This window comes from Podarcis erhardii (genome assembly GCF_964252035.2).
Source record: "Podarcis erhardii genome assembly, chromosome: 9".
In the NCBI taxonomy this organism is placed as follows: Eukaryota; Metazoa; Chordata; class Lepidosauria; order Squamata; family Lacertidae; genus Podarcis; species Podarcis erhardii.
In genome coordinates, this window is record NC_138512.1 from 49,048,234 (window position 1) to 49,073,801 (window position 25,568).

At 39.2% G+C, this 25,568-nt stretch overlaps 1 protein-coding gene across 6 annotated transcripts in view; it reads left to right on the forward strand.

Annotated features, from left to right (window-relative positions):
* The window catches only part of SCLT1 (sodium channel and clathrin linker 1), a 51,722-nt gene that overhangs the window by 15,680 nt on the left and 10,474 nt on the right, over nucleotides 1-25,568 (forward strand). For all 6 annotated transcript variants that reach the window (XM_081876114.1, XM_081876115.1, XM_081876113.1 and 3 more), the window contains 13 exons: nucleotides 34-89; nucleotides 2,001-2,136; nucleotides 2,773-2,895; nucleotides 3,959-4,024; nucleotides 4,871-4,941; nucleotides 7,696-7,786; nucleotides 7,917-8,008; nucleotides 10,738-10,915; nucleotides 13,369-13,467; nucleotides 14,223-14,294; nucleotides 16,599-16,673; nucleotides 21,822-21,967; nucleotides 24,463-24,655. In XM_081876114.1, coding sequence (XP_081732240.1) covers nucleotides 34-89; nucleotides 2,001-2,136; nucleotides 2,773-2,895; nucleotides 3,959-4,024; nucleotides 4,871-4,941; nucleotides 7,696-7,786; nucleotides 7,917-8,008; nucleotides 10,738-10,915; nucleotides 13,369-13,467; nucleotides 14,223-14,294; nucleotides 16,599-16,673; nucleotides 21,822-21,967; nucleotides 24,463-24,655 — 1,398 coding nt within the window. The remainder of the gene's footprint in view (nucleotides 1-33; nucleotides 90-2,000; nucleotides 2,137-2,772; nucleotides 2,896-3,958; nucleotides 4,025-4,870; nucleotides 4,942-7,695; nucleotides 7,787-7,916; nucleotides 8,009-10,737; nucleotides 10,916-13,368; nucleotides 13,468-14,222; nucleotides 14,295-16,598; nucleotides 16,674-21,821; nucleotides 21,968-24,462; nucleotides 24,656-25,568) is intronic.

Sequence of the window (25,568 nt, forward strand, 5' to 3'; positions counted from 1 at the left end):
TGAATGCTTACTGTTATTTATTGCTTTTTTTAGGTGCAGATGAGGGAATTGCGACTAAAACTTGAACAAGTTACCAAGGAAAATGAAAGGTCGATGCACTGAGTGGCGTGTTTTGTTGTTGTTGTTTATTTATTTTTAGATTTCTATACTGTCCTTCATCCAAAGATCACAGGGCAGTTTACAATATATAGACACAAAAATACATAACATAGTAGCAAACAAAAACAGTAACCCCTCCACAGTTTAAAAGGCCATAGATTGTTTAATCAGCCAGAGGCCCGGCATAAGAGAAATGTGGTGTAAAAAGATACGTAACGAGGGTGCCAGGCGAGCCTCCCTGGGGAGAGCATTCCACAAGTGGGAGGTCACTGTGTCGCTCAGATTTTGAGCGCAGGGTCCAGGTTGGTTCATATGGGGAGAAGCAGTCCTTGAGGTACTGCAGTCCTGAGCCTTTTAAGGCTTTATGGGTCAAAACCAGCACTTTACATTGAGTCTGGAAACTAATTGGCAGCCAGTGCGGTCAGGCCAGTATAAGCGTTGTATATATGTCTTGTCCTGATGAGCAATCTGGCCGCTGAATTCTGCACCAGCTGAAGCTTCCAAACCATCTTCAGAGGCAGCCCTGTGTATAATGCATTGCAGTAATCTAACCTAGAGGTTACAAGAGCATAGATAACAGAAGTTAGATAACTATCCCTGTCCAGATGGGGTGCAACTGGACCACCAGCTGCACCGTGCCTATGAGGGGAACATGGTGGTGACTCTGGACATTAGCCAGGCCCTTCATGTGAGTCATCCCAGCTGTGGTGGATGTCACCTGGCCCTCCTCATGGGGCAGGAGCAGGCAGGCTTAATGCCTCGACCGGTGCCTAGCAGCTGACTTAGATCTACTTACTTTAATCAAACTTGCTCTCAAGTAAGTGTGTATAGGATTACAATCTGAACACTCCTCTCCTCTTTTTGCTATCAGTGTCTCTTCCTACCCTGATTTCATGCTTCCAGATGCATTTTCAGAGTGAGCATTCCTATTGCTAGTATCATTTTCAACCACCAAGCTTATTATTTAGAAATACTTAAGTGCAAGCAAAATATTATATGGATATTATTAGTATATTTCTAACCCTGGTCACATATCTACAATACTGCTCATACACAACTGTTTACTCTTTTCTTTCATAACAAAAATATATGCTTGTCAGAGGTTTACCTAGGGGACCTGGAGTACTTGATGTATGTTAACTTAGTGACATTTATTTATTATTAAAGTTGTATCCCGCCCTTCCTCTCAAAGTACCCCAGGCCTCCAAATTTTCAAGTAACAATTCCATGCTGAATTTTAGGTGCAGTGTACTTTCTTTTTCTGTAGGAATCAGTCTTTTTTCCCATTCTTGTCCCTCCAGCAACAACAGAGAGCCTGGTTTTTGGAGGCCCTAAGAGCCCAGTATTACCTTGATGAAAGATCAGATCTGGCAAGGGAAGGGGAAAGGGTCTCATTTTTTGAAGTAGAGACATCCCTAAAGGACAGACCAAGAACAAGGAGAGACATCCCTGGGAAGATACTGCATTTCTTCACAACATTGAATTCCTCCCACTATTTTCCACAAGAAACTTAAATTGTGTCTTATGGCTATAGGATGTGTTTCTAACGTCCTCTTTGCAGAATTTTTCACAGCAGCAGCCACTTGTCTTCAGCTTGTCAGTTTCTTCATTGCACAGCAAGAACTATTAAATTCCTCAGAAAATTCCTGCTGTTCACATGGAACACTTTGGTGCTGTGCCAGGATATGGTCATAAGGGATCTACAGATACCGCTCTTAGCGTATGTTTCTCTTGTGTATATCCTGTAAAAAGATTTCAGTGTGCTTATAGCTTCCAGAATAATTCAATACATTGTTATAAACTTGAGAAGTGTTTATTTTCCAGCTGATGGTTCATTTGCATCAAATTGGTTTTGATTACTATTTTAAAATAAATTGCTTGTCTATATATTTGTAACCTAGATTGCATGAAGAATTGAAAGAGGCTGTTGAAAAGCAGTTGGAGGCTCTACAAGCTGGTCCTACCTCAGGGGATGGTACATTCATGGATGAAAATATAATAAGAAACCTTCAAGACCAGTTACAACTAGCAAATAAAGTGAGTGGATTCAAACGTCTAGACTGCCTTGGTTCCTTGACTCTTTTGTATGTAGTTTTAAAGCATATTTCCTCAGAATTGGCCCTTCCCCTCCTTTTACTTTGTTTTTATTTTTGGTGAAGGTAGCATGCGCTTCTCAAAGTAAAATTTTGTCAGGATTTTTAAGCTTGCTTTTAATTTCAGGATTTTATCTTATTGGTAATCTGTGAACCTGTAAGGTCTGTTGAATATGATATAATAAGTTCTGGTGTATTGAATCAAGTGTTGGATTAGGACCTGCGGAACCAGGGATCAAATCCCCACTTAGCCGTGAAGCTTACTGGGTGACCTTGGGGCATTCGCTCACTCTCAGCCTAACCCACTTCAGTGTTGTTATGAGGGTAAAATGGGAAAGAATAGAACTGCGGCCAGGTTGCAATTGAATAGAATTGCCTACTGTTTAAATATATAGCATATAGGAAACATGTAAGTAATAAGTACCATCGCTTTGGGAGGCAAGTGGGAATATATTGCAGTATCTGCATAATGCACAGTGGCTTTGTAGAAAAATAACAATCTCACTTTCAGTTTTCTGAATCATAAGCACTAAGCAGAAACAAAGTTTCTCATATACTATATTTGCTTTTATTTTTGTAGGAAAAGGAACATGCAGTAGAACTTTGGCAGACAGTATCACAGGAGTTGGAGCGACTTCAGCAGATATATCATGCACACATGACAGAAGCACAGATTCATATTGCTGAAAGTCAAAAACAAAAAGTAATCCAGTTTATTGTAATAACTATGTATTAAAATTTGATTAAAACTTCAGTCCTCTTTCATGGTGGGGCTGAGACTCCATGGTACTTGCTCTGCCACAACCAAAGCCATACCGGGTCCTTCTGGCTGGGATGGGAAGTGGGGAGATAGAATTTTGTTCTCTTTGTCCCAGTTGGAGGGACATGCCAGCTATGCGGCTGGTGTAAATTCAGACTCAATCCATTGACATGTCGGGAAACTAGGAGGCTTTGGGTCCTTGTTCATGGTCTGTCCCCATCATGCCCATCCCATGTAACATCCTGTTTCAGACCATCCAGTGAATGGTGCGTCTATTCCAGCCGACTTTTCTGTCAGGATTGGGGGGGGCATAAGTGCTGTCCTGAGGGCAGAGCTTTTGTCCTTTGGCAAAGCAGCTCTTTAATTGTTTCCATAAGCTCTTCATTTGGTTCTTAACTGACTTTTGGATTGCTTTTGTAAAAGCAAAAACATGATTGTTTCTCGTTTCCTTGAGATTTCAGAGATTGTCTTCAGAATGTGACATTGGTGAATTATGAAGGTCTAAAAACTATAAGGCATATTAGAAAAGGAGCACACTTACTATGGCTTCAAAGCTCCTTATTTTGAAACCCATCTATGGATTTTCAGGGGTTAATTGCAGGGTTACCTCCCTTTAACTTACACAGCTTTTATACATAGGACCCATTACTACCACACACACACGTGCAACTATTGGTTCTGGTGCAAATACCTCACATCTGGTTGCAGAATGTTCAACCATAGCTTGGCATTGACTGAGTACTTTGTGTGTACATTTTTCCATTTCTTTCACACACACAAAACAATAGGGACTGAAATACACCATTATTGCTTTTTCTGCTGCTGTGTATTTCTTTTGAAATATCTGGCTAACCGTCAAAGAGAGAATTCTGGACAACAGCCAGTGGTAATGTATACAATATAGTAATAGTACTTAAATGTTTAAAATGTTAAGCTTGAGCATTTATTTTTATGTTGATGATAAATTCTTTAGATTATAATTACATGCTCTGCATCTTCTTTTTAGGATCAATTGACAAGCTTTCAGCAACTAACAAAGCAACTGCATTTCAACAACGAAAAAACAGAGTCGGTAAGTGAAACACTGAACATTATAATAACATCTTGAAACTGTTGTAGCCTATCTCATATGAATGTCCATTAAAAAGGGGGAAATATATAAAACAAATGCAAATAGCTCCAAAGCAGATTCTAGGCACTTTTTATCTGTGTATATTATAAACCCTACCTTATTTTTTTAACGACTATGCCATATTTACTACTTCATTTTTAATCTGTTTTAATTTATTTGTTGGATAACATAATTGGCCCTTGCTCTGGAAATTAGGTCAGATTTGCGTCACCATGAAGAAGCAAGACTCTGTCTGTGAAACCACACTTATTTCCTTTTATTCCCTAGAGTTTTTTATTATCATTCAAAATCATGATTTACAATTTTCTGTTTCCTCTACTTCTCTTCTTCACTTTTTGTGTCAACTCTGCTAGAGGGTAGTGAAAATGATTAGTGTTTGTAAAAGAGAGCATGAACACTGCGTAGGGTAGTAAGTTGTTTTATATATGATATGAAAACGCAGTATGCCGTAAGTTGACAATACAATAAAAAAGGCAAATGATATAAATAGCTACATTTAAGAGAGAATTAACAGGTTTAAATGGAAAGTGGAGAACTTGTGAAGAAGACAGTCAAGTTGGGAAATTATGAAAGACTTAAACATTTTAGAGTCAACTGTAGGCAAAGAGCAATTTTTTGAAAAGCAAATTCTTACTTCTTGGAGTACATATCTGTAACCAGAACTTCTAAAACTTTCTGCTACAGGTCTTGGTATCAAAGAAAAATATATCCCCCATACTATGTTTACTGATTATTATTTTTTTTTTGTTTTTTGGAATGTATTAAAAGACTTTTCCATTCTTGTAGCTTAATCAGGTATTTAAGAAGACTGTAACAGAACAGAATGTAGAACTGGACCAGCTACGCAAGCAACAGAGGTATAAATGAGATTTCTGAAACTTACTTTTATTTCATGAGCCCTAGTAGCTTGTTCTAGCTTGTTCATTAAACCCATCTAACGTCACAGAAACAGCAAACTATGTGACAGTGGTTCATATCCAGAGGCGACTTTTGAATGAGCAAAAAGTTTTTGTTCAGTGAAAATTTCATTAATTCTAGTCCAGTGCGCTCCATGCACTACGCATCCCTTCTTGTCCCTAATTCTTTTGAGGGGTTGCAGTGGGGAATCTGAAAATAAAGACCTTGCCTGGGAATAGTGAAAGTGCCTTCTGCTTATGCAATCACATATTCTAATTACCATTCAACTATGGTTAAACTGTAGTGGTTGTGTATATTTTTGATTCTTAATCAACTGGACTTCTCTGCTGCCCTTCCCCTCTGCAGAGAGGTGGGACCAATTCGGATGGTCTACCCCCGCCACTTAATGGATCCAAATGGTTTCCAGAGAGTGGTAGGAGTTGCTTTATCCCATGTTGATGGCCTTTCAGCTGATTTGCTGGTGGCCTGCTGGAATGCGGAGTTAACCAGGGCTGTTGACTGTCTGGCTCCGAAGCGCCCTCTCCGATTGCATGGAGCCCAGACAGCCCCGTGGCTTTCTTCAGAGCTGAGGGTGAGGAAACAATCGCTGAGAAGGCTAGAGTGCCAGTGGCAGAAAACTCATTCTGAATCAGCAAAAATCATGTCCACTTCTCTTACATTAGCATGTACCTTTCCTGAACCAAAAGCCATTAGATGAGCAGAATGGCAGCACTGGATTTTGCACAATGGGATTATTACCTTTTTTTTTTTTTTTTTTTTGCGTCACCATGAAGAAGCAAGTAAATACTTGCATAAATAACTGATTGCCACAGCCTTAGAGGCTTCTTTTTGTATAAGTAGCAGTGGATGAGCGTGAATAAATATTTTAAATACTTTAATGTACAGTGGTACCTCGGGTTACAGACGCTTCAGGTTACAGACTTCACTAACCCAGAAATAGTACCTCAGGTTAAGAACTTTGCTTCAGGATGAGAACAGAAATTGTGTGGCGGCGGTGCAGCGGCAGCGGGAGGCCCATTAGCTAAAGTGGTACCTCAGGTTAAGAACAGTTTCAGGTTAAGAACGGACCTCCAGAATGAATTAAGTTCCTAACCCAAGTACCACTGTAATGGTCCTGTCCATGCAACAGAACTAAGCACAGAAACATAGCAGTTTACTGCATATCAGATTAAAGTTATTAGCTATAAGTGGAAGTGTAGCTGTGTAAGCAAACGTAGTAGACTGGTTGAGTGGATGTTTTCCCTATTGCTGCATTGCTGTGTCTTGCTATTCTGTGCTGCTGTTTTCCCCCTCATATTTCTGTTTTTTGTGATTTTATGATTTTTTTTTAACCTGCCCTGGGACCATCTGGTGAGGGATCTCTTCTGAGGAAAATATGTACCTACATACCAGATTCTGTTAAGTCCTATGTAGATATGAAGATGCTTGCCTAATATCAATGGGCAGGGAGTTCCAGAGAGTAGGTGCTGCTACACTGAAATATCAGTTCCTTACAAGTGAGGAATACTTTTAAAAGTGCCAGTTCCACAGATCAAAGGAGTCAAATGGATATATATGGATAAGATGATACTTGAAGTAAGCTGGTCCAGAGCTGTTAAAGACTTTATATTCTAATAACACCTTAAATTTGGCCCAGTAATGAATCAGCAGCTAGCCCAGGTCTTGAAAGCCACAAAGATTGTATCTCAAGCCTCCAACAGAGAAGCAGGAACACGGCTGCAGTCTCTTGCTCTTAGAAAAGGGTGTTTATCAGGGTGACCAAGATTGGCTTAGTCTCAGGGCTGGGCCTAAACGCAGAGTAAAATATGTAGAGAAAATATTTTAATTATTCAGGTGTGAACAATAAATATCTGCTGAAAGCTACAGATTGCAGTAGCACCTGCTGATGTAAATGTCTACTTCACTTCGTAATTCCCTGTACAGTTTTGTTAGAGCGTATGTCTTATTTTATATAGAGATGGTGTTATTGCAGAAAAGTGCTTCGCAGAAGTTTCATAAGAAAATAAGAAGGGCCCTGTTGGATCAGATCAAAGCTTTATCTGGTTTATCTGACCCTTTCCCACAGTGACCAGTTAGATGGTTTTTGGAAGCCCACAAGCAGGACTTGGAGGGCAGTAGTTCTTTTTTGCTGTTGTTCCCCAATGACCCTTAAGAGGCGTAAGATTTTTGGTCCTGGGGTGGTATACAGCTCTCATGACTAGCTTTCACTGATAGATTTATCCTTCATTAATTTGTCTTATCCCCTTGTAAAGCCATCAGGGTAGGTGGCCACATTTGTGAAAGTGAATGCCATAGTTTGAGTACGTTCTGTGCACTGCAGCTGTTATAACGTGTATGGGCTCAGTATCTGAAAAATCTCCATACACATACCACGTTATCTTTGGATCCATGCTGCTTTCGTTGCGACACTGAGGTCAGCTCCTTTCAGACAGTTTGGCCCCCACATAGAGACCTGGCTGCATGAAAGCAGTTTTAGCAGTAATCTTGCCACTGATTCACAGATAAAGCATATGGAGGAGATACAAAATAGACAAACATGCATTTTTATTGGTCCAATGTAAATGTTTTCAGTATGGGAAAATATTGTTTGATTATACAGTTTAGTTAAGATGAAATAAGTAATTGTGATTAGTAACTCTAATCTGCTTTTTTACAATAAAGTAAAAAAATTGAGTGTTTATTTTTACGTGTAGGCAATCCAAGTTGGACTTGAGAACAGCAGCTGCTAAGGTTGATGAAATGACCAGACTGATTGAGAATCTTCAGGCCCAGGTAGATAGAAAGGTATGTCATGCTACTTCTGATTTCAAACAAAATGCATTAATCAGACTTTGGTTGGTTGGCTCCTGTTTTTTTTTAAAAAAATCAAGCGAAGCTCTGATAATAATTTCTGAATGACTTCTGTGGCTTCCAGGAAGAAGAGGTGCTTGCTGCTCAGGAAAGAGAGGAAGCATCAGACAAACGCTTGCATCAGTTGCAATCTAGCATAAAAGAACTGGAGAAAAGGTAGAACATTAATTGATATAAGGAATGTGTGTTTGTTTGATTCTCTGGACCATAATAATAATAATAATAATAATAATAATAATAATAATAATAATTTTTTATTTATACCCCGCCCTCCCCAGCCAAGGCCGGGCTCAGAGCGGCTTACAAACAATAATAAAAACAAGAAGAATGATTACAACTTAAAAACAAAAATAAAATACAACATTAAAATAATGGAACATTAAAATATTAAAATGTAGCCTCATCGCAGGAGGAGAAGGAAAAGGAAAAAGAGAGGGGGGGGAGGGGGGGAATCAAATTGGCTCCAAGCCAAAGGCCAGGTGGAACATAAGGAGGAGCACTGAGAAATTCAAATTCTTTTTGTTGTCGTTGTTGCTTAAGCCATTACAGATATGTTGTTTCATTGAATATAGCTTATCAGACTTATAACTAGGCTTGTTACTAACTGTACTTTTCTATGTATTGGATATAAAAGTACACTTCCATTGGTAGACGGCGTCTTCTTCTCACAGAAGGGTTGTTTACTCCTTTCCTAACCAGTGCCTTCTGGTGTTCTGGACTTCAATTTCCATCATCCCTCACTGTTGACTTGGGCTGATAGGAGGTGTAGTCCAAAACAACTGGGAGGCCACAAAATTGAGGACGGCTGCGTGTGAGTATTAGAGTAGGTAATATAAAACTACATCCAACAATATTCTTGCAAAAGTTTGGGAACTGCTGTAGAACATGCTTCTTAACATGGATGTACACCTGTGATTATTTTCCTTCCATTCCTTGGTGGCAAGTGTATGTTTGAACATTGCCTCTGAAGTTAATCTCTGTTTCTACTTGATGCGTTAAAGAGAGGTATTGGAAAGGTTTAAGCTATATTGCAAAAACTATAGATCCAGTCCACAAATTCATGCATACCTGTCAACCAGATTGCTGGTTCTGTTGAATTTGACAGAAACTCACCACCAGTTGCTAAAGGAGAAGATGGCATTGCTCCAGTCCATACTGAAAGAGGCAATCAATGCTAAATCCCAATCCAATCTAGAAAGTTCATTATGCATGCACCCCTGGTTGCTAAATGCAGGATTTTATACCAGGTATTGTCTTTTTGCATGCACTGATTGTATCCACAAAGCAATCCACATGCTAAATTTTAATTTTTAATCTGATGCTTGTCACTGTAGGGGAGTGTTAAGCTGGTGTTGTGTATGTGTTTCTAGGCACACTTGCGTGGAAATAAGTTGAATTTAAATCAATAGAATAGTAATGGTTGCTTTAATCCTAGAGCAACATCATACAGATCTTGGGAGGTCATTCTTAATAGGTTCTTAGAGTTTTGTCCTTCATTTGTTGTTGTTGCCATCTCTTAGCTGGCTCCATCATACAAATTGACAAATTGCTTTTTCCATTTGAATGTGTGAAAAGGGTTTATGTGCTGGGAATTGCTGTCAATAAAAGCAGAATGATCTTAATAAGTGCATCTCCATGTACAGGCTTGGGTCTTCAGGAATGGGACTAATTTATACCAGGCACTGGGCATTAGGCTTGGAATATCCTCCATTTAATGGACACGGGTGGCGCTGTGGGTTAAACCACAGAGCCTAGGACTTGCCGATTAGAAGGTCGGCGGTTCAAATCCCCGTGACAGGGTGAGCTCCCGTTGTTCGGTCCCTGCTCCTTCCAACCTAGCAGTTCGAAAGCACGTCAAAGTGTAAATAGATAAATAGGTACCGCTCCGGCGGGAAGGTAAGCAGCATTTCTGTGCGCTGCTCTGGTTCGCCAGAAGCGGTTTAGTCACGCTGGCCACATGACTCGGAAGCTGTACGCCGGCTCCCTCGGCCAATAAAGCGAGATGAGCGCTGCAACCCCAGAGTTGGTCACGACTGAACCTAATGGTCAGGGGTCCCCTTACCTTTACCTTTATCCTCCATTTAGAATTGAGTAGTATGTTTATTGGTGAATTAAAAGCTGTTTCTACATCTCTGGTGGGACTCCTGAATAAAGCCTTTCTTACATTATATATAAGACATCACAGGAAGCTTGGTGCTAAGTCGTAATTCAGGTAGCCTTCCAAACCACCAGAAAAGAGCCTCTAGGCCATAGTTTGGAGGATTATTTTAAATGAGTTCAAATTAACAAATGATTGTATGTCATCAGTGAGCAAACCAGAATACAAAACCACAACTGGGATGTGCATCAAAATGTTGTAATTTGGAGTACTCCCATTTCCAGGATACTCTGTTCTATTCTCTCTCCCATCCTGGATTTCTGGATTCCCTGCCCCCATCTCCCAAGTCAGTCAGAATTCTGTAGCCACTAAAGTTAAAGGACCCCTGGATGGTTAAGTCCAGTCAAAAGCGACTGTGGGGTGCGATGCTCATCTTGCTATCAGGCCAAGGAGGCCAGTGTTTGTCTACAGACATCTTTCTTCGACTTGTCGATCTTTTGAAAGAATTATCAAGGGCAGTTCCACATGCTGTTACAGCAATAGTTAAGGTTGCATAGATGTACATATCAGTCATGAGATCTGAATTTGAAAGAGCTTGTCACTTTGCCAGGAAAAATTGCTGAACTTCTGAAAACTAACCTTCAGAATCACTTCAAGATAGTGAAATGTGGCAAATGAAAATTCATATAACCTTGTCCTCTCTAGATTACAAGAGCTGACAGTTGAATGTAGTTTCAATCCTAGATTTAGCTTCAATCAGTTAAGTGGTCCTTGTTCTGATATGCAGGCTTTGTGTAGCTGCCGAAGATTTAAAAGAGCTAAGAACAGAAAAAACAAACCTAGAAAAACAAATCCAAGAGCTGACTGTGAAGTGCACTGTTATAGAAAGGGAGAAGAATGATGCTATGGAAGAGGCTTGTAAGAACATCCAACTCTTAGAAGAAGCTAATCTGCAAAAGAGTCAGGTAAACAAAGCACCAAGGGACCAATTCTCCATATCTAAATATTCACTCTGTTTCTTTTTCTGAAATAGCTGGAATAAACCAGAACATGAGTGAGAGGCTACAATTTTGAACAGCCACCTGTTCAAAAAGGGGCCTTCTTAAAGCCACCTCACACGTTCGATTATGTCTGAATAATGTAAATATTTCTTACCAGTAGTCACACACTTTAAGCATTATAATGCAAATTGTGTCTTTTGTAATATTATCATTTTTTACAGTCTTCATCATGCACTTTCAGGAAAAGTGACTTCCACCAGACACAGTACGCATTTCAGAAGTGCTTCGGCATCGCTCTGGCTCCCGTTCTGGGGGCTGGGGTCAGGGAAGCTCGGGCTTCCCCCGCCCCCAGCCCCGCAGGCTCCCAGAGCGAAGCCAAAGATGTGCGCAGCTTCGGCATCGCTCTGGGACCCGTTCTGGGGGCTGGGAAATATAATTTTTTTCCTTTATCTCCCCCCCCCCAATCTAGGTGCGTCCTATAGGGCGAAAAATACGGTAGCCTGAAAATTCAGGTATGCCAAATTCATTTTTTCTTACAATCTAAGTGTATGTGGAACTCTCTCTTTGTGTTGTCACTATATGAGAAATCCAAAAGTTAGCTCATGGTGTAAAAAATCCATAGTATACAGTTAACTTAGGAGTGACGCACAAGTAGAAATATGAAATATACTAAAACTCATTGGAAAGTGGCAGAAAGATATCTCTAAATTTGTCTGGCAGGGCAAAAAGCCCAGAATTAAGTTTAAGATATTAACTGATGCGAAAGAAAGAGGGGGCTTTGCCCTGCCAGACTTAAAACTGTACTATGAAGCCGCAGCTTTCTGCTGGCTAAAAGACTGGCTACTTCTCGAAGACACTGACGTACTGGATTTGGAAGGTTTTAACAATGCTTTTGGTTGGCATGCATACTTATGGTACGACAAGGTTAAGATCAATAAGGCCTTTAAGAACCATATTGTTAGGAAAGCAGTATTTAATGTCTGGACAAAATACAAAGACTTATTGGAAAACAAGACTCCGAGGTGGCTTTCGCCTCTGGAAGCTAAGGCCCGAAAAAGACCCAATATGGAGGCCAAATGGCCAAAATATTGGGAAATATTAGAAAAAGATGGAGACAATTGGAAATTGCAGAGTTTGGAGAAAATGAAGGATAAAGTGCGAGACTGGTTACATTACGCTCAGATTAAAGAAGTCTTTAAAAATGACAAAAAGTTAGGGTTCCAGGTGGAGAAATCGAAGTTGGAAACAGAATTGTTAGAACCAAAGACTAAGGTACTATCTAGAATGTATAACTTGCTGTTAAAATGGAATACACAAGACGAAATGGTTAAATCGGCTATGATAAAGTGGGCACAGGACATTGGGCATAACATTATGTTTGAGGACTGGGAAAGGTTGTGGACCACTGGGTTGAACTTCACCGCATGTAATGCTCTGAATGAAAATGTAATGAAAATGATATATAGATGGTACATGACCCCAGTTAAACTTGCCAAAATATACCATTCGTCTGATAATAAATGTTGGAAATGTAAAGAAAATGAAGGAACATTCTTTCACCTCTGGTGGACATGCCCTAAAGTGAAGGCCTTCTGGGAAATGATATATAATGAGTTGAAAAAGGTATTTAAGTATACCTTCACTAAGAAACCAGAGGCCTTCCTCCTGGGTATTGTCGGCCAGAAGGTGCTAAAGAAGGACCGAACATTTTTTATGTATGCAACAACGGCAGCAAGGATACTCATCGCTAAGAACTGGAAAACTCAAGATCTACCCACACTGGAAGAGTGGCAGATGCAGCTGATGGACTATATGCAACTGGCCAAGATGACTGGCAGAATCCGAGACCTGGGAGAAGAGAGGATTGAGGAAGACTGGAAGAAATTTAAGACGTATTTACAAAAACATTGTAATTTGGTTGAATGTTAAGAAGGATGCTAGATTATAAAAAATTGGCCACCACTAAATTAGATTTGAATTTGATGATAAGTGAGATTAAAGAAAACATAAACCTTTTGGAGAATTGCTAGATTATATTTAAATGAGTGGATATAAGATCGTAAACAAGTTGATAATTTGCTTGGAAAAACCTTTTAACGATGTAAATGGGAGCGGGAGACGTGAGGGAGTCCAAAGAAGTGATGAAACCACGTTATGATATAAGTAAGGTCGTTTATTATTTGTGCATTTGTATCCAAAAATTTTTAATAAACATATATATATATATATATATATATATATATATATATATATAAAATAAAACTCATTGGAAAAGTGCATTTTAGAGTTCGTTAATTTTCTGTTCACTAGAACACCATGGTCTTGTAACTGTTTAATTTTTTGAATTGTTACCTGGTTGTCCTCAACAGGAAATACACTTAGTTTTTTAAGGACTATTCATTTCATTTCCCATTTAGGCAATGATATGTGCAAAACAAAAAGAAGAGGAGATTGAAAATATGAAGGAAGCATTTTCTCATCTGCTTCAAGATGCTGCTTCAAGTACTAGAAAGGAAGTGAGTTGTGCTTAAAACTTTATTTATTGGAGAAAACATTTATAGAAAGTCTTCCATATAAAACTGCAAAGCAATTTATGGGAAGAATTTATTTAATTAATCAAATTTAATTTATATACCATCCTTCATCTGAGGATCACATAGCATTTTCTAAAAATACATAGCATAGCAACAAACAAAACAATAACCCTCCCAAAAACAGTAATCAATACAATAAAACAACAAAAGACAAACAATAAAATGCTAAAATACACAAATACTAAGATGTCCATAATTTCAAACAAACCCAGTACTCAAAATCAGTGCTCAGACATACCCCCACAAATTGGTGTGTTCTAACCAAACAGTGGAACACCAATACTCCAGGTGGCTGCCTGCAGTAATCTCTAGGGGAATGTTGTTACACGTCATAGGGGCAAGTGCAGAGGACCAGCCTTGAGTTGGCAGTAAATAGGTGGGAGTGTGCAAAAGGAGATTTGCTCTCAAATAGAATGGACCTAAGCTGTTCAGGGCCTATCTTGCATGTTAATTGTGATATGTTTTATCTTCTCTGGATGTTTGATTAACTGTATTGTTCTAGCTTGTTTATTTATATTTATGTTATTGTAATCAGGCCAGGAATCAGTTGACAAGATGAGCAAGCAGCAATTTAATTTAATTTAATTCTTCTTGTTTATTCTAATGGTGCATTGTATGACTGGAAAAACTAACCATTGCATACTAAACAATACATATATATATATATATTTTAAAAGGTAGAAAATGAAAAGAAAAGGTGCAATATTCAGATATCCCGATTAGCAGAAGAAATTGATGCACTCCAGAAGGTATGTCTTAGGTTGTACTGGAATTGCTTGTTCTTTGTCTTTAAACTTTTTGGGGGTAAACGTAAATTGTATCATGAATTCAATCTTCCTGCTGTGTCACATACATTGGGAGAAGGAAAATTCTAAAAGCTTAATTCAGCCACAGTTGTGCATAGCATATATCCCATGGATTTCATCAATAGTGATGGGAAAGTAGCTCAGATCCCACTGAAATAAATTAAGCTTAAAAGTGCTTTTGTTTTTGACTGGATTGCTGTCAAATTATTATTAAAATGAAACATCAGAGTCTTCATTAAAAAAAATCAGCAATGATAGTAGTTGATCACCATTTATGCTTTTGTTTCTGAATCTGACTAAATGGTGCAGAACTTTTATCTTTTTCAGAAAGCTAGAACAAGTCTTAAAGTCTCAACAATATTTGAGGATTTTGGTGTATTCTTATCAAAGTACTACATATGTGAACATTTTATTTTGTTATCAAGTTTTCATGCAAGCTCTCTTTATTCACATGGTAGTAAAGATTTTTGAGGAAAAAGGTAAAATGAAGGTTCTCTCTGCTCATCAGAGCTTCTACTTGTGCTTTTGAGGAGGTTCAGCAAAAGATGAAAAAGATAAAAGGAGTGTTGTTTGTGGTGGGGGCAGGAAACTATAACTGTACTTGGATGCAAGGTCATGTTAAAATATAGGTGTCTCCCTGACTGGGGATTCTGAGGTAAACAGGGATTAGGGGTTCAACAGGGGAACATGACAGAAAGAGTCATTTAAGGGATAAAAAGAGATAAAGGAGTGAGGGAAAATGCTTAATTCTCCCTTTGCCCCCATCCTCCCTCCAACTAAACTCATTTCCAGACTTCATCATTCAAAAATTTTAATTTTTTGTGGAATATCCCCCCATCCCTTTCAATTTTTTTGTTCTAGCATTGTATTTTATTTTGCTTATTTTCTTACCTACTTAATACATTAGTATGACACCTGATAATAAAGTATTCTCTAGATTGCTTCTAGTAACCAAAAAAAGACTACCAACAACCATAAAAAAATAAAGCCAGCAGGAAAAGATGAAACCATTATAATAAAAACTTACAACAGCAGTTCTCACATATTTTAAAGTGTTCCAGAATATCATAGAGGTACATGTTCACTAGACTGCTTCAGTCTGTGGAACTGGCACTTTTACAGTGCCATATAACATTCTTTCCACACTTGCAAGGAATTAATCCTTTGACATGGCAACACCTACACTTTGGAACTCCCTGCCCATTGATATTATACAGACACCTTTGCTGTACTGTTTTCAGCATCCGCTAACAAAATGTCGTGTAGAATGCTTTTGTTCAGTGTTAGTCAGTCAGCTATGCCCTCCTCCACATTTCCTGATTTCATTCTCCCACCTAGGTTTTAGGGTTTTCCTTTCCACCTTTTAACCAGCATTAAATGGCCACTGAGTCTGCCCATTCTTCATTTGGGCTGGTTTGAGGTTCCTCTCCACCTTAGGACTTTTTCTCTAACTATTTCTTTGTCGTTTCAAGTTTGCCCAACTCTGTTGATACCTCACAGTTGTGTAGGGATGACATCATTTTCACTGCATAGGCAACTGCACTTACCTCTCAGAAGTTTGGCTATAAAAGGAGTGGTGGTTATTAATGGTCAAAGTTTCAGATGAAGAGCAATGGAAATGAAGGAAGCATTTTAAAGTTGCATATATACAATAGACAATGTAGCTTACTCTTTCAATCTAAAAATATAAGAAATGCAAAAAATAAACTTTTCATAATTTGTGAAAGCAGTCTTGTGCACCTGTCATTCTTCTCTGCAAGGGGTTATATTCAAGTATGTTATATGGCATACCTATATTTTAAAAAGGGAAATCAATGAGGATGTCAAAATACTACACTGTGATTGTGGTTCTGAACTCTTCCTTCCTCTTCTGGAAGCAATGATACATTATGAGTTCCAGTCATGACTTTCTGAGTGTGTGTTAGAGAGAACAAAATCATAATTATATGACAAGCTGCTTGTATGTTAATTTGCTACAAGTGCTATAAATATTTCAAAAACTATTGTCCCAACACAAGAACCTGATTAAGATTAAACTACTAATATATATATGTGACTTGTTTTATAGGTAGAGAAAATGCAAGACAGAGAAGACTTAAAGAAAGCTTAAAATGAGTGATGTTTGTGCTTATTCCACATACCAGGTGCTAGATGACTCAACCCTGGCATTGTTTGCCAAGTAGAGTTACACGTGTATATGGTTTGCTCCTTTTTCTCCCTAATGCTTGCCTTTTGCTTCTTTGGTAGGAATGTGAAGAGAAGCAGATCCAAATTGAGCGGAGTGCTAGAGAAAGGCAAACTGTGGAAGAAGAGCTAGAGAAGGTGAAAAACTGTTACCATAGTAGTTTTCATGTATTAGTATGTACTATGATTATCTGTATGCCAATACCTAAGATTATATTTCTTGAAAATTCTAATATTTGCATGTGGGATACAATAGACAGAGGACAAAACATTGGAACCTTTTTGAGGTAAATATGAAGTTATTGTTGAGGTAGGAATGTTTGCTGCATCTACATTGGCTGACCCATAGCATAGTTCTTTGGTTAGCTTATAAAGATATAGGTCAGCTGTCTCTGGAGATAATAAGTTAATGTGTAGGCCATTGTCTGTCAGAAAAGGATTCTCCAGATATCCCTGAGAAATTGGGAGGAGATGTAAGTTGTGCCAGTCCAGAGATTGGAAACAGATTTTCTACAGAATTTGGATTGTTTCATGTGGCTTGATGTTATGAGGCTGCACAATATAGAATGTGTATCTCAAGAATGCAGAGCAAATTTGATCAAGGTTGCATCATGGAATTTATTGTGTGCCTGGAATGCGTAACAGAATTAGGGAAGATAATTGGTAGTAGGAGGGGGTTAAAGTACAACAAGAATGCATTCTGGAGAGAATACAGAACATGTGTCTTAGTATCAAGCATTATCCCTGCCCCCAGTTACTTTCATGCTTATGGTGGATTTCATTTGAACTGCAGAAATGTTCAGGGCACCGTTCTGTATTGGGGAAGTGAGTTAGATCCATGGAAATAAGTGTTGAGATTCAGTCATGATAAACCATGGTTTAAAATGACAGCATCAAGCCATAGCAAGCTTTGGGCTCTTGCTTCTTCGTTTCTGTTCTTCTGGCATTTCTATGGGGATATCAGAAGCATACACATCTGTTGTTTATAAGGAATAGTTTCATTTCGTCCATATACTACAAACTGTGATGAATCATAACTGTGATCTGTTAATCTAAACAACTTGAAATCATGGGTTAAGAAACTGATTTGTTTTCAGAAACAATATTTAAGATTCATTACAGATTAGAGTCCACTTTAGAAGTGTGGTTAGTCGATAATGGAAGTGAAAACTTACCTCCTTCTCAAAGTGGAGGAGGAAAGGGAAGGGTGGAATGCATAGAGGCTTAATGTGGCTCATTCTCATCATGATAAACCATGTTTTATGATGTCTGAACTGGCCCATTATCATAGAATCCTTACAACAACCCAGAGCACAATCCTTACCCTATGTATCTGAAGTAAGCCCCATTGAGTTCAATAAGAATTGCTCCACTTAAGTGTTGTTGCTTTAGTATTTTATATTATTCCTATATCTCAGATATGGAGTGGGGTGCTGGGGCTTAGAAATTGTGAATTCAAGGCAGAGCTCAGTTTTGAATTGGGAACATTCAACCTCACATTAGCCTCAGCAGTATACCATCACTTGGAAACTCAGACTAGAGTTGATAAGCAAATAGATGAGATACCAGTAGCTTTTATATGTCATTACTCATAGTAAAACAACATGAACCACCTAGTGACAGTATCCTTTGTTTAACTAAAAACCCAGTGAAATGGTGAAAAAAGTATTGAAGAATTAGAAGATGGGTATAATCTGTTGCCAAAAATCGCTTTTATCCAAGCTCTGTTTTTCTTGCTGCAACTTTCATAAAGCATTTTTAAGATTAACTTAACAGTGAATTACAAAAATAAAAATGACCATAGTCCAGAGGGCAGTGAATGAAAGAAAAATGCCACATGAATTTCCATGTGCAAGGCCCAAGTGCAAGATTTAGCTATGTGATATACGATTTCTATATGCAGAGCAGATTCCATGGATTCATCATCCTGTTTCTTGCAATAAGCTGTTTCTGTAAGGAAAGTAATTACTCTGACTACAGAAGCTGTTTTCTGTGAAAGAGCATTTCTCTATAATTTGTCTTCTAGAAAACCCCCATTTAAAAGACTAGGTGAAAAATGCAACTAACCTTAAAGGAGTATGACCAAAAAATTATACAGATTGATGAGATGAGGGTTACAGGTAAGCAGTTCACACAATTTATTTAAAGTCTGTTATGCTGCCTTTCTGCTGCACAGTAGTATTCAAGGCAGATCACAAGAAGGTAAAATCCACTTTAACAAAAATATAATTCCAGGAGAGAGAGGGAAGCAGGAAACCACCTCAGTCTGTTCCAGCTGAGGTATCTACTCCCCACCAGGTCCTACCACCAGCTTCCCTGGGCAAAGGATCCTCATGCCTTTCAGTAACAATAAAAACAATAATACCCTGCCCAATCTGGCTGGCTTTCCCCAGCCAATACAGTGGTGCCCCACAAGACGAAATTAATTCGTTCCGCAATTTTTGTCGTCTAGCGAATTTTTCGTCTTGCGAAGCACGAAATCCCATAGGAATGCATTGAAAATCAATTAATGCGTTCCTATGGTCAAAAAAAGTCCAAACAAAGCCAAATTTGGTACAACAACAGTTTATTAACTGCTCTTTAAAGTCACACATACTGTAAAGAGCAGTTCAAAAATTGAAGGGAAAATAAATTAACTTTATAAACATGACAGAAAAACATTTAAAAATCAACAAAGTGTACAGTACATTTTCTAAGACTCTGGGGGACCACTCGAAGAAGGCTCCTCTTCCACTCTTTGCTTCTTGGTCAAGAACCTGTCCATAGTCTACTGCTTTATCCGCCTTTTCAGCAGCTCCCTGAAAGACGACATGACCCTCGTATCATAAAAGTTCCCAGCGTCATGTGCCACGTGCTTCTCATGGTGGTGTAGATCTGCAAAAGTCTGCACCTCCTTCCACTTCTGGCAAATGTCCCTCAGTCTTTCGGAGGACAGCCGTTCCTCAGTTGCTTCCTCCTCTTCCAGTGAGGCCTGCTCCTGCGCAGCCTCTGCCTGCAGAACGTAGCCCTCCGTCGTCACAACCTCCAGGAACTCCGCTGCAAAGTCTTCAGCCGCAGGAACATCAGAACTGGCAGCCTCTCCATGCCTGACCACACTGTGGATGCCAGATCTTGTCTTGAACCGGTCAAACCAACCTCTGCTAGCCTTGAAGACTTCTGGCTCGGCTGAGGTTCCTGGCTGTTCCCGGATGAGGTCAGCGTGCAAGGCCTTGGCCTTCTCACAAATGACGGCCTCAGACACTGTGTCCCCTGCACGCTGCTTCTCTTCTATCCAGATGAGCAGCAACTTCTCGACCTCCTCCAGAACAGCTGGGCGGTTCTTCACGATCCTGGTGACTCCCTTGGCTGCATCAGTCGCCAGGATCTTCTCCCTCATCTTCAGGATGGTCCCGATGGTCGATGGGTTCCTGCCGTACTCCCTGGCGATGTCCGTCACACGCATTCCGCCGTCGTGCTTCCAGATGATCTCCTTCTTCATTTCCAGCGTCACCTTCTCCTTCTTCCTCTCGCCGGCCACCGCAGCAGCAGTCTTCTTGGGTCCCATGGCAGCACAGCTCCTACCTTCGTAAACTCAGAAACAGAAAAAAAAATCAGTGATGTGCTTCAAACCCAAAAAATACAAAAGCAGCCAGCCACCCACCACACAGAAATTAAAACCCAGAACCAAGGCCTTGAATCCCAAGCACCCCAACCCCAAATCCAAAATCCAAAAACCCCCAAAAAAGTTTTAAAAGTTTAGCTTACCAAATGGATGAAAGAGAAGTTCTGGAAAAGCTTCAACAATCAACCACCGACGTCCTCAGAAACCTCAAATGGCTGCAAAATAAGTTTAGGAAAAGCTTCAAAAATCACCAATGTCTTCAAAAACCTCAACTGCTCCCACAGACACACACCAACCCACCCACAACACAGAAATTGCAAACCCCTCCCCAACTGCTCCCCCAGCCCCTCCCCAACTGCTGCAAACCCCTCCCCAACTGCTTCCCCACCCAGACAAAAAAAAATTTCAAAAAATAACAACATGGCCAGCACTCAGAAATTCAAACTCAGAAAATTTTTCAAAAAAAATCAACCTGGCCCAGTGGTCACAGAAAATCATAAAAATTCCCAAAAAAGGCCCACAAGCCCCCAGATTATCGCAAACCCCTTCCCAACACCAAGTCCTTGAATCCCAAACACCCCAACCCAAAATCCAAAACCCCCCAAAAAAGTTTTAAAAGTTTAACTTACCAAATGGATGAAAGAGAAGTTCTGGAAAAGTTCTGGAAAAGTTTTGGAAAATCTTCAAAAGTGAGCAAAGTCTGAGAAAAGGCTACCAAACCACGTGCTAACAGTTGCTCCTCGAAGTCAGTTCGCAACTGCAGCTGCTCAAGCTAAGCACCCTTGGTTTTAACGGTTTTTACACAAAGGAAACAAAGTCGCGAGACGTTTTCGTTTTGCGAAGCAAGCCCATAGGGGAATTCGTCTTGCGAGGCAAATCGCGGGCGAAAAAACCTTTCGTCTAGCGAGTTTTTTGTCTTGCGAGGCATTCGTCTTGCGGGGCACTACTGTATATAATATATATATTGTATATTGATATTTGCTGAAGAGCTTTATTTGTTTTAATGTTTCTTGTAAGCCATCTTGCAAGGATTTGTATCCTAAAAGTTGGGATATAATAAATTGTAAGAAATAAATATCAGTACAAAACCAACAGCAGCAGATAATGGGCTCAAAATGGGCTCAAATATGGGCTAAAAGCAATCAAAAGCAGTTCACATATCCTAACTGAGTCAACCGTACTAATAATTATAATCAAATTAATACATTAAAAAGTCTATGAAAAGCTTGGGGGAAAGTACAGCGGTACCTCGGGTTAAGTACTTAATTCATTCCGGAGGTCCGTTCTTAACCTGAAACTGCTCTTAACCTGAAGCACCACTTTAGCTAATGGGGCCTCCTGCTGCCGCTGCGCCGCCGGAGCACGATTTCTGTTCTCATCCTGAAGCAAAATTCTTAACCTGAGGTACTATTTCTGGGTTAGCGGAGTCTGTAACCTGAAGCATCTGTAACTTGAAGCATATGTAACCCGAAGTACCACTGTAATCCTCTTGTCTAAAGCCAGAAAGATAACAGAATAGGTATTGGGATCATTTGCATTGGAAAAGGATAGTCATCGTAGAAATGAAATTCCATTATCTTGAAATTTAAACTATGAACTATAAAGTGGTTGATTGTGTAACACCAGTGGCATGGTTGTTGTTACAAGGATCTACCTGAATTTTCTTTTTTAAACACTTCAATCAGGTGTACCGTGAAGGTAGAGGAAATGAAGGTGATTCTAGAAAACTAGAAGAGCTTTACCAAAGGTGTCTCATTGCTGAACTAGCCAAAGATGATTTGCAACGAAGTCTACAAACAGCACAAAACAAAATTAAGCATCTTGAAATGAAGTAAGTAATCACTATTTACTTATAAACAAGTACTGACGTTCATTCAGTAATACTTCACTGGAAAGTCCCTTGAATTGAAACTTTTGTCATTTGTTTTTATATCCATTGTCCATGTTTTCATGTTATGGTAAACCCTGGTTTAACATCACATGCACAAGCATGAATGAGCTGCTGGGAATCTTGGGGTTGCATGCTCTGCCCTTTCTCTCAGGCAGCCAGGAAGAGGATTTTGGCACAATTTCACTTTCCATGAAACCTGGCTTATCATGTGCAAACCAGAAATTGTGGTTTCAAGAAAGGTTTGGCCAGTTTCTAAACAAACCAGCTGCAAACCATGGGTTATGAAACTGAACTAGAGTTCATTTTAAACTATGATCTCTGTATCATGCATAACAAGGCAGGTTTTATGGAAAGTGCAACTAATCTCTGTCGTACTGGAGGGGAAGGAGGAAGAGCAGAAACTTAGATAGGGTTGCCATATCTTGAAGAGCAAAAAAGAGGACAGCCTGAGCCGTGGCAATAAGCACACAGGACCACCACCACAGCTCCCATGCGTCTCTTTCACCAGCTTGGGCTGGCAGTGACTGGAGCATACAGAGCAGTCTAAGCCCCAAAACCCAGATATTTCCTTTAAAATGTAAAAATCCGCACAGATGGGCATGTTGGCCCCCCCTAAAGGACAGGTCTGGCTTTTCCCGGATGTATGGCCACCCTAAGAAACATGATGCTCACATTGGTTTCTTCCTTCTCATCAGTGCCAGATTTACATACAGACTGCAGCCCAGGGTCCCATAATCTGTGGGCACTCAGTCTCTTTCCAATTTTTAAAATAAAAACAGGCAGATTTTACTATCTAGGCCCAGTTGCTTAGAAACATGAAACACGTAATTTATGAGTCTGACTGTATAACAGTTACACAAGTGCGTACTTATTGTTAGTAAAGTTAATGGAGGCATTAAAGTCAGCTATGAAGCAATACAAGAGTTCAGATCACTGCCTATCATTATAGTGTGTGCTTTTTGAACAAGTAAGGATTCTAATTTTGACTTTTTCTGAAAATGATAATGAGCATGCAATATAAAAGTGGTGCTAGTAAATGAAAGCAACAAAAGGAAATACTCAAAAGTTTGAAGCCAGTCATGTTGTATGGCTTCATACAGCAGGTAGAACCAGCCTTATATAATCTCTCAGAAACAGAAGCCTTAGATAAACTTTCTCCGAGACACAAATTTAAGGAAATACATATATTGCTGTCATGGATGCTGTTGAAGCCAACCTATTTCTGACCACACAGAACCTGCCACGGTGTGTGTGTACAAGTGTTGAATGCTTATTAGAAGAGTACATTTCTCTTAGAATGTTATTGCTGCTGACAGCATCATGCTTCAGATCAGCTAAGAAGGAAGGAATTGCAAAGCATTTTCCCCCATTACAACTGAATAGAAAAGAGTCACATTGTTACAGGGGTTTCACTATAACTTATGCTCTGTGAGGGAGGCCCTGCAGCACTGTGACTATAGAAAACAGAAGGTCCTTCTTTTTTGTAACTTGGTAAAGGCTTTTTTCGGGGTAATATATTCATATCCCTTAGGCTAGGCTTGAAGCTAACTAGGATAACTTTTGCTGTAGCTGCAAAACTGCAGAAATAATTTTATTTGCCTACACAGTTTGAGTTTCTTCAACTAATATCAAGTTTAATCAAATTATCCTCCCTATATTATAGTACAGTACATCCATTGAAAAAATACTATCACTTCCTGTAATAGCATTCAAAAAACACATCACAGTGAAGATGAAAAGGCTCATATTTAAAATAGTACACCATGAAGTTCAATACCCTCCCATAGTCTTCTGAAATGTTATGAAGCTAAATAATGTCCAGTGCAATCCTCTGAATGTTTACACAGAAGTAAGTCATACTGTACTCAGTGGGAGTTATTCCCAGGAAGGTGTCTCTAAGACTGCAGCTTTAAAGCAATATTTGAACCAATATTGGGGCAGGTGATTTCCAGAAGAAGAGGGCTGCAATGGAAGAGACACTCGTTGTTGTTGCCACCTTATGAAACCTTGAAAGGTCAACAAGAATAATCTCAGCTGTAAGCTTATTTGGTGGAAAAAAATTATTCATGTAATCTGTTCCAAGATTGTCTAGCTGTGTTTCATATTTGCTCTCATTCAAAAGCCCTGAGAATGTTTCAAGGCATGTCCACAGCTTCCCATATAATAACTGAAATATACAGGGAAGTCCTTCTAAGCAGAGAGGCTCCATACAAAAAAAAAAATGAAACTTAGTGGGGAATACTTCGCTCTTTAGTTGCCAAGCCTTTTGATCATCCAAATTCTACACTACTGAACATTGTATGTATTATGCATTCACCTTAATTAATATATTAATTTATGTGCATTCGTTTAACATATTTGTATCCTACCTTTCCATTCAATAATGGATTACCAAGTATTGTTTGTGCATTTCTCCTCCCTTCCTCGATTTCAAGCTATGAGGAACAGAGAAACAGTGGTCAGGAAATGATTTACAAGTTGCAAAGTATTCTGGAATCCGAAAGAAAGAACTGTGGCTCTGTCAGTGAAGAGCGCCTAAAACTCCAGCAAGAGAACGAGCAGTTTCAAAAAGAAATGGAAGAATTGAGAAAGCTGGCTGTGGAGGCACAACAAGCTGCAAAATTAAAGGTATTTGCGTTTATATGGTGTTTTATTTTTGACGTCACATCTTCGAAGATTCAATGAAGGGAGAAATCTGTGTACAAGGAAACAGACAGGGTGTCAAATTTCTCACAACAGCTCTATCACCATAGTTTAATATTCCTTAACTTTGTATTCCATTCGTCTCCTTTGGTGTTTTTCAAAATATACTAAAATTATCTTTTGCAATTATAATAATGTTTCTTATCCACATGTCAACCCAGCTATGTAAGACATGGACACAACTGACTTTTCCATTAATGTTCCAGTGTCTGGAGGCAGTAGTTAGGAGGACTGGATAACTACGAGCCACTTGGTTCTTTTCTTCCAGACAGCAAAACCTTTTTTTAAAATCATACATAATGCAAACAGACTAACATGTTAGTCTTCTTTTATAACGAGAGATATACAGCCTAAATGTCTACAAAATGCACAACACAATGTAATGCAAGGGGATTTTTGGCCTAAAGCCTATTGACATCACTTTTAAAAAAGGGGATAAGGAGCATTTTGTACATGCAACTCTACCAACCTCAATTTTGATATGATTCAGATCCACTATTGCTTATCCCTTTCATTTTCTTCCTACTTCTCTTATATGTTGTGCTTGTAAGAGAAGATTCCTGTTTTTTGTTTCTTATCATCTGCCTCTAATTCCTTAACTTTCTTTTCCGTTCCGTTCTCTTCCGTTTTCTCTTCTTTGCAGCGAAGTTACACATAAACTTGTCTTCTTCCTTCCATAGTTGGTTATCGCCCTTCAGTTGCTCACTTCGGCACTTTACACGTGGAGTTCGCGTAATAGTTGGCTGAACTAATTAGCTGTTGTTGGATGGAGACTTGGGGACAGCCTCAAGTTTTTGCTCTGATACCTAAAAGATAAATCAGGGCTTCATACAGAATT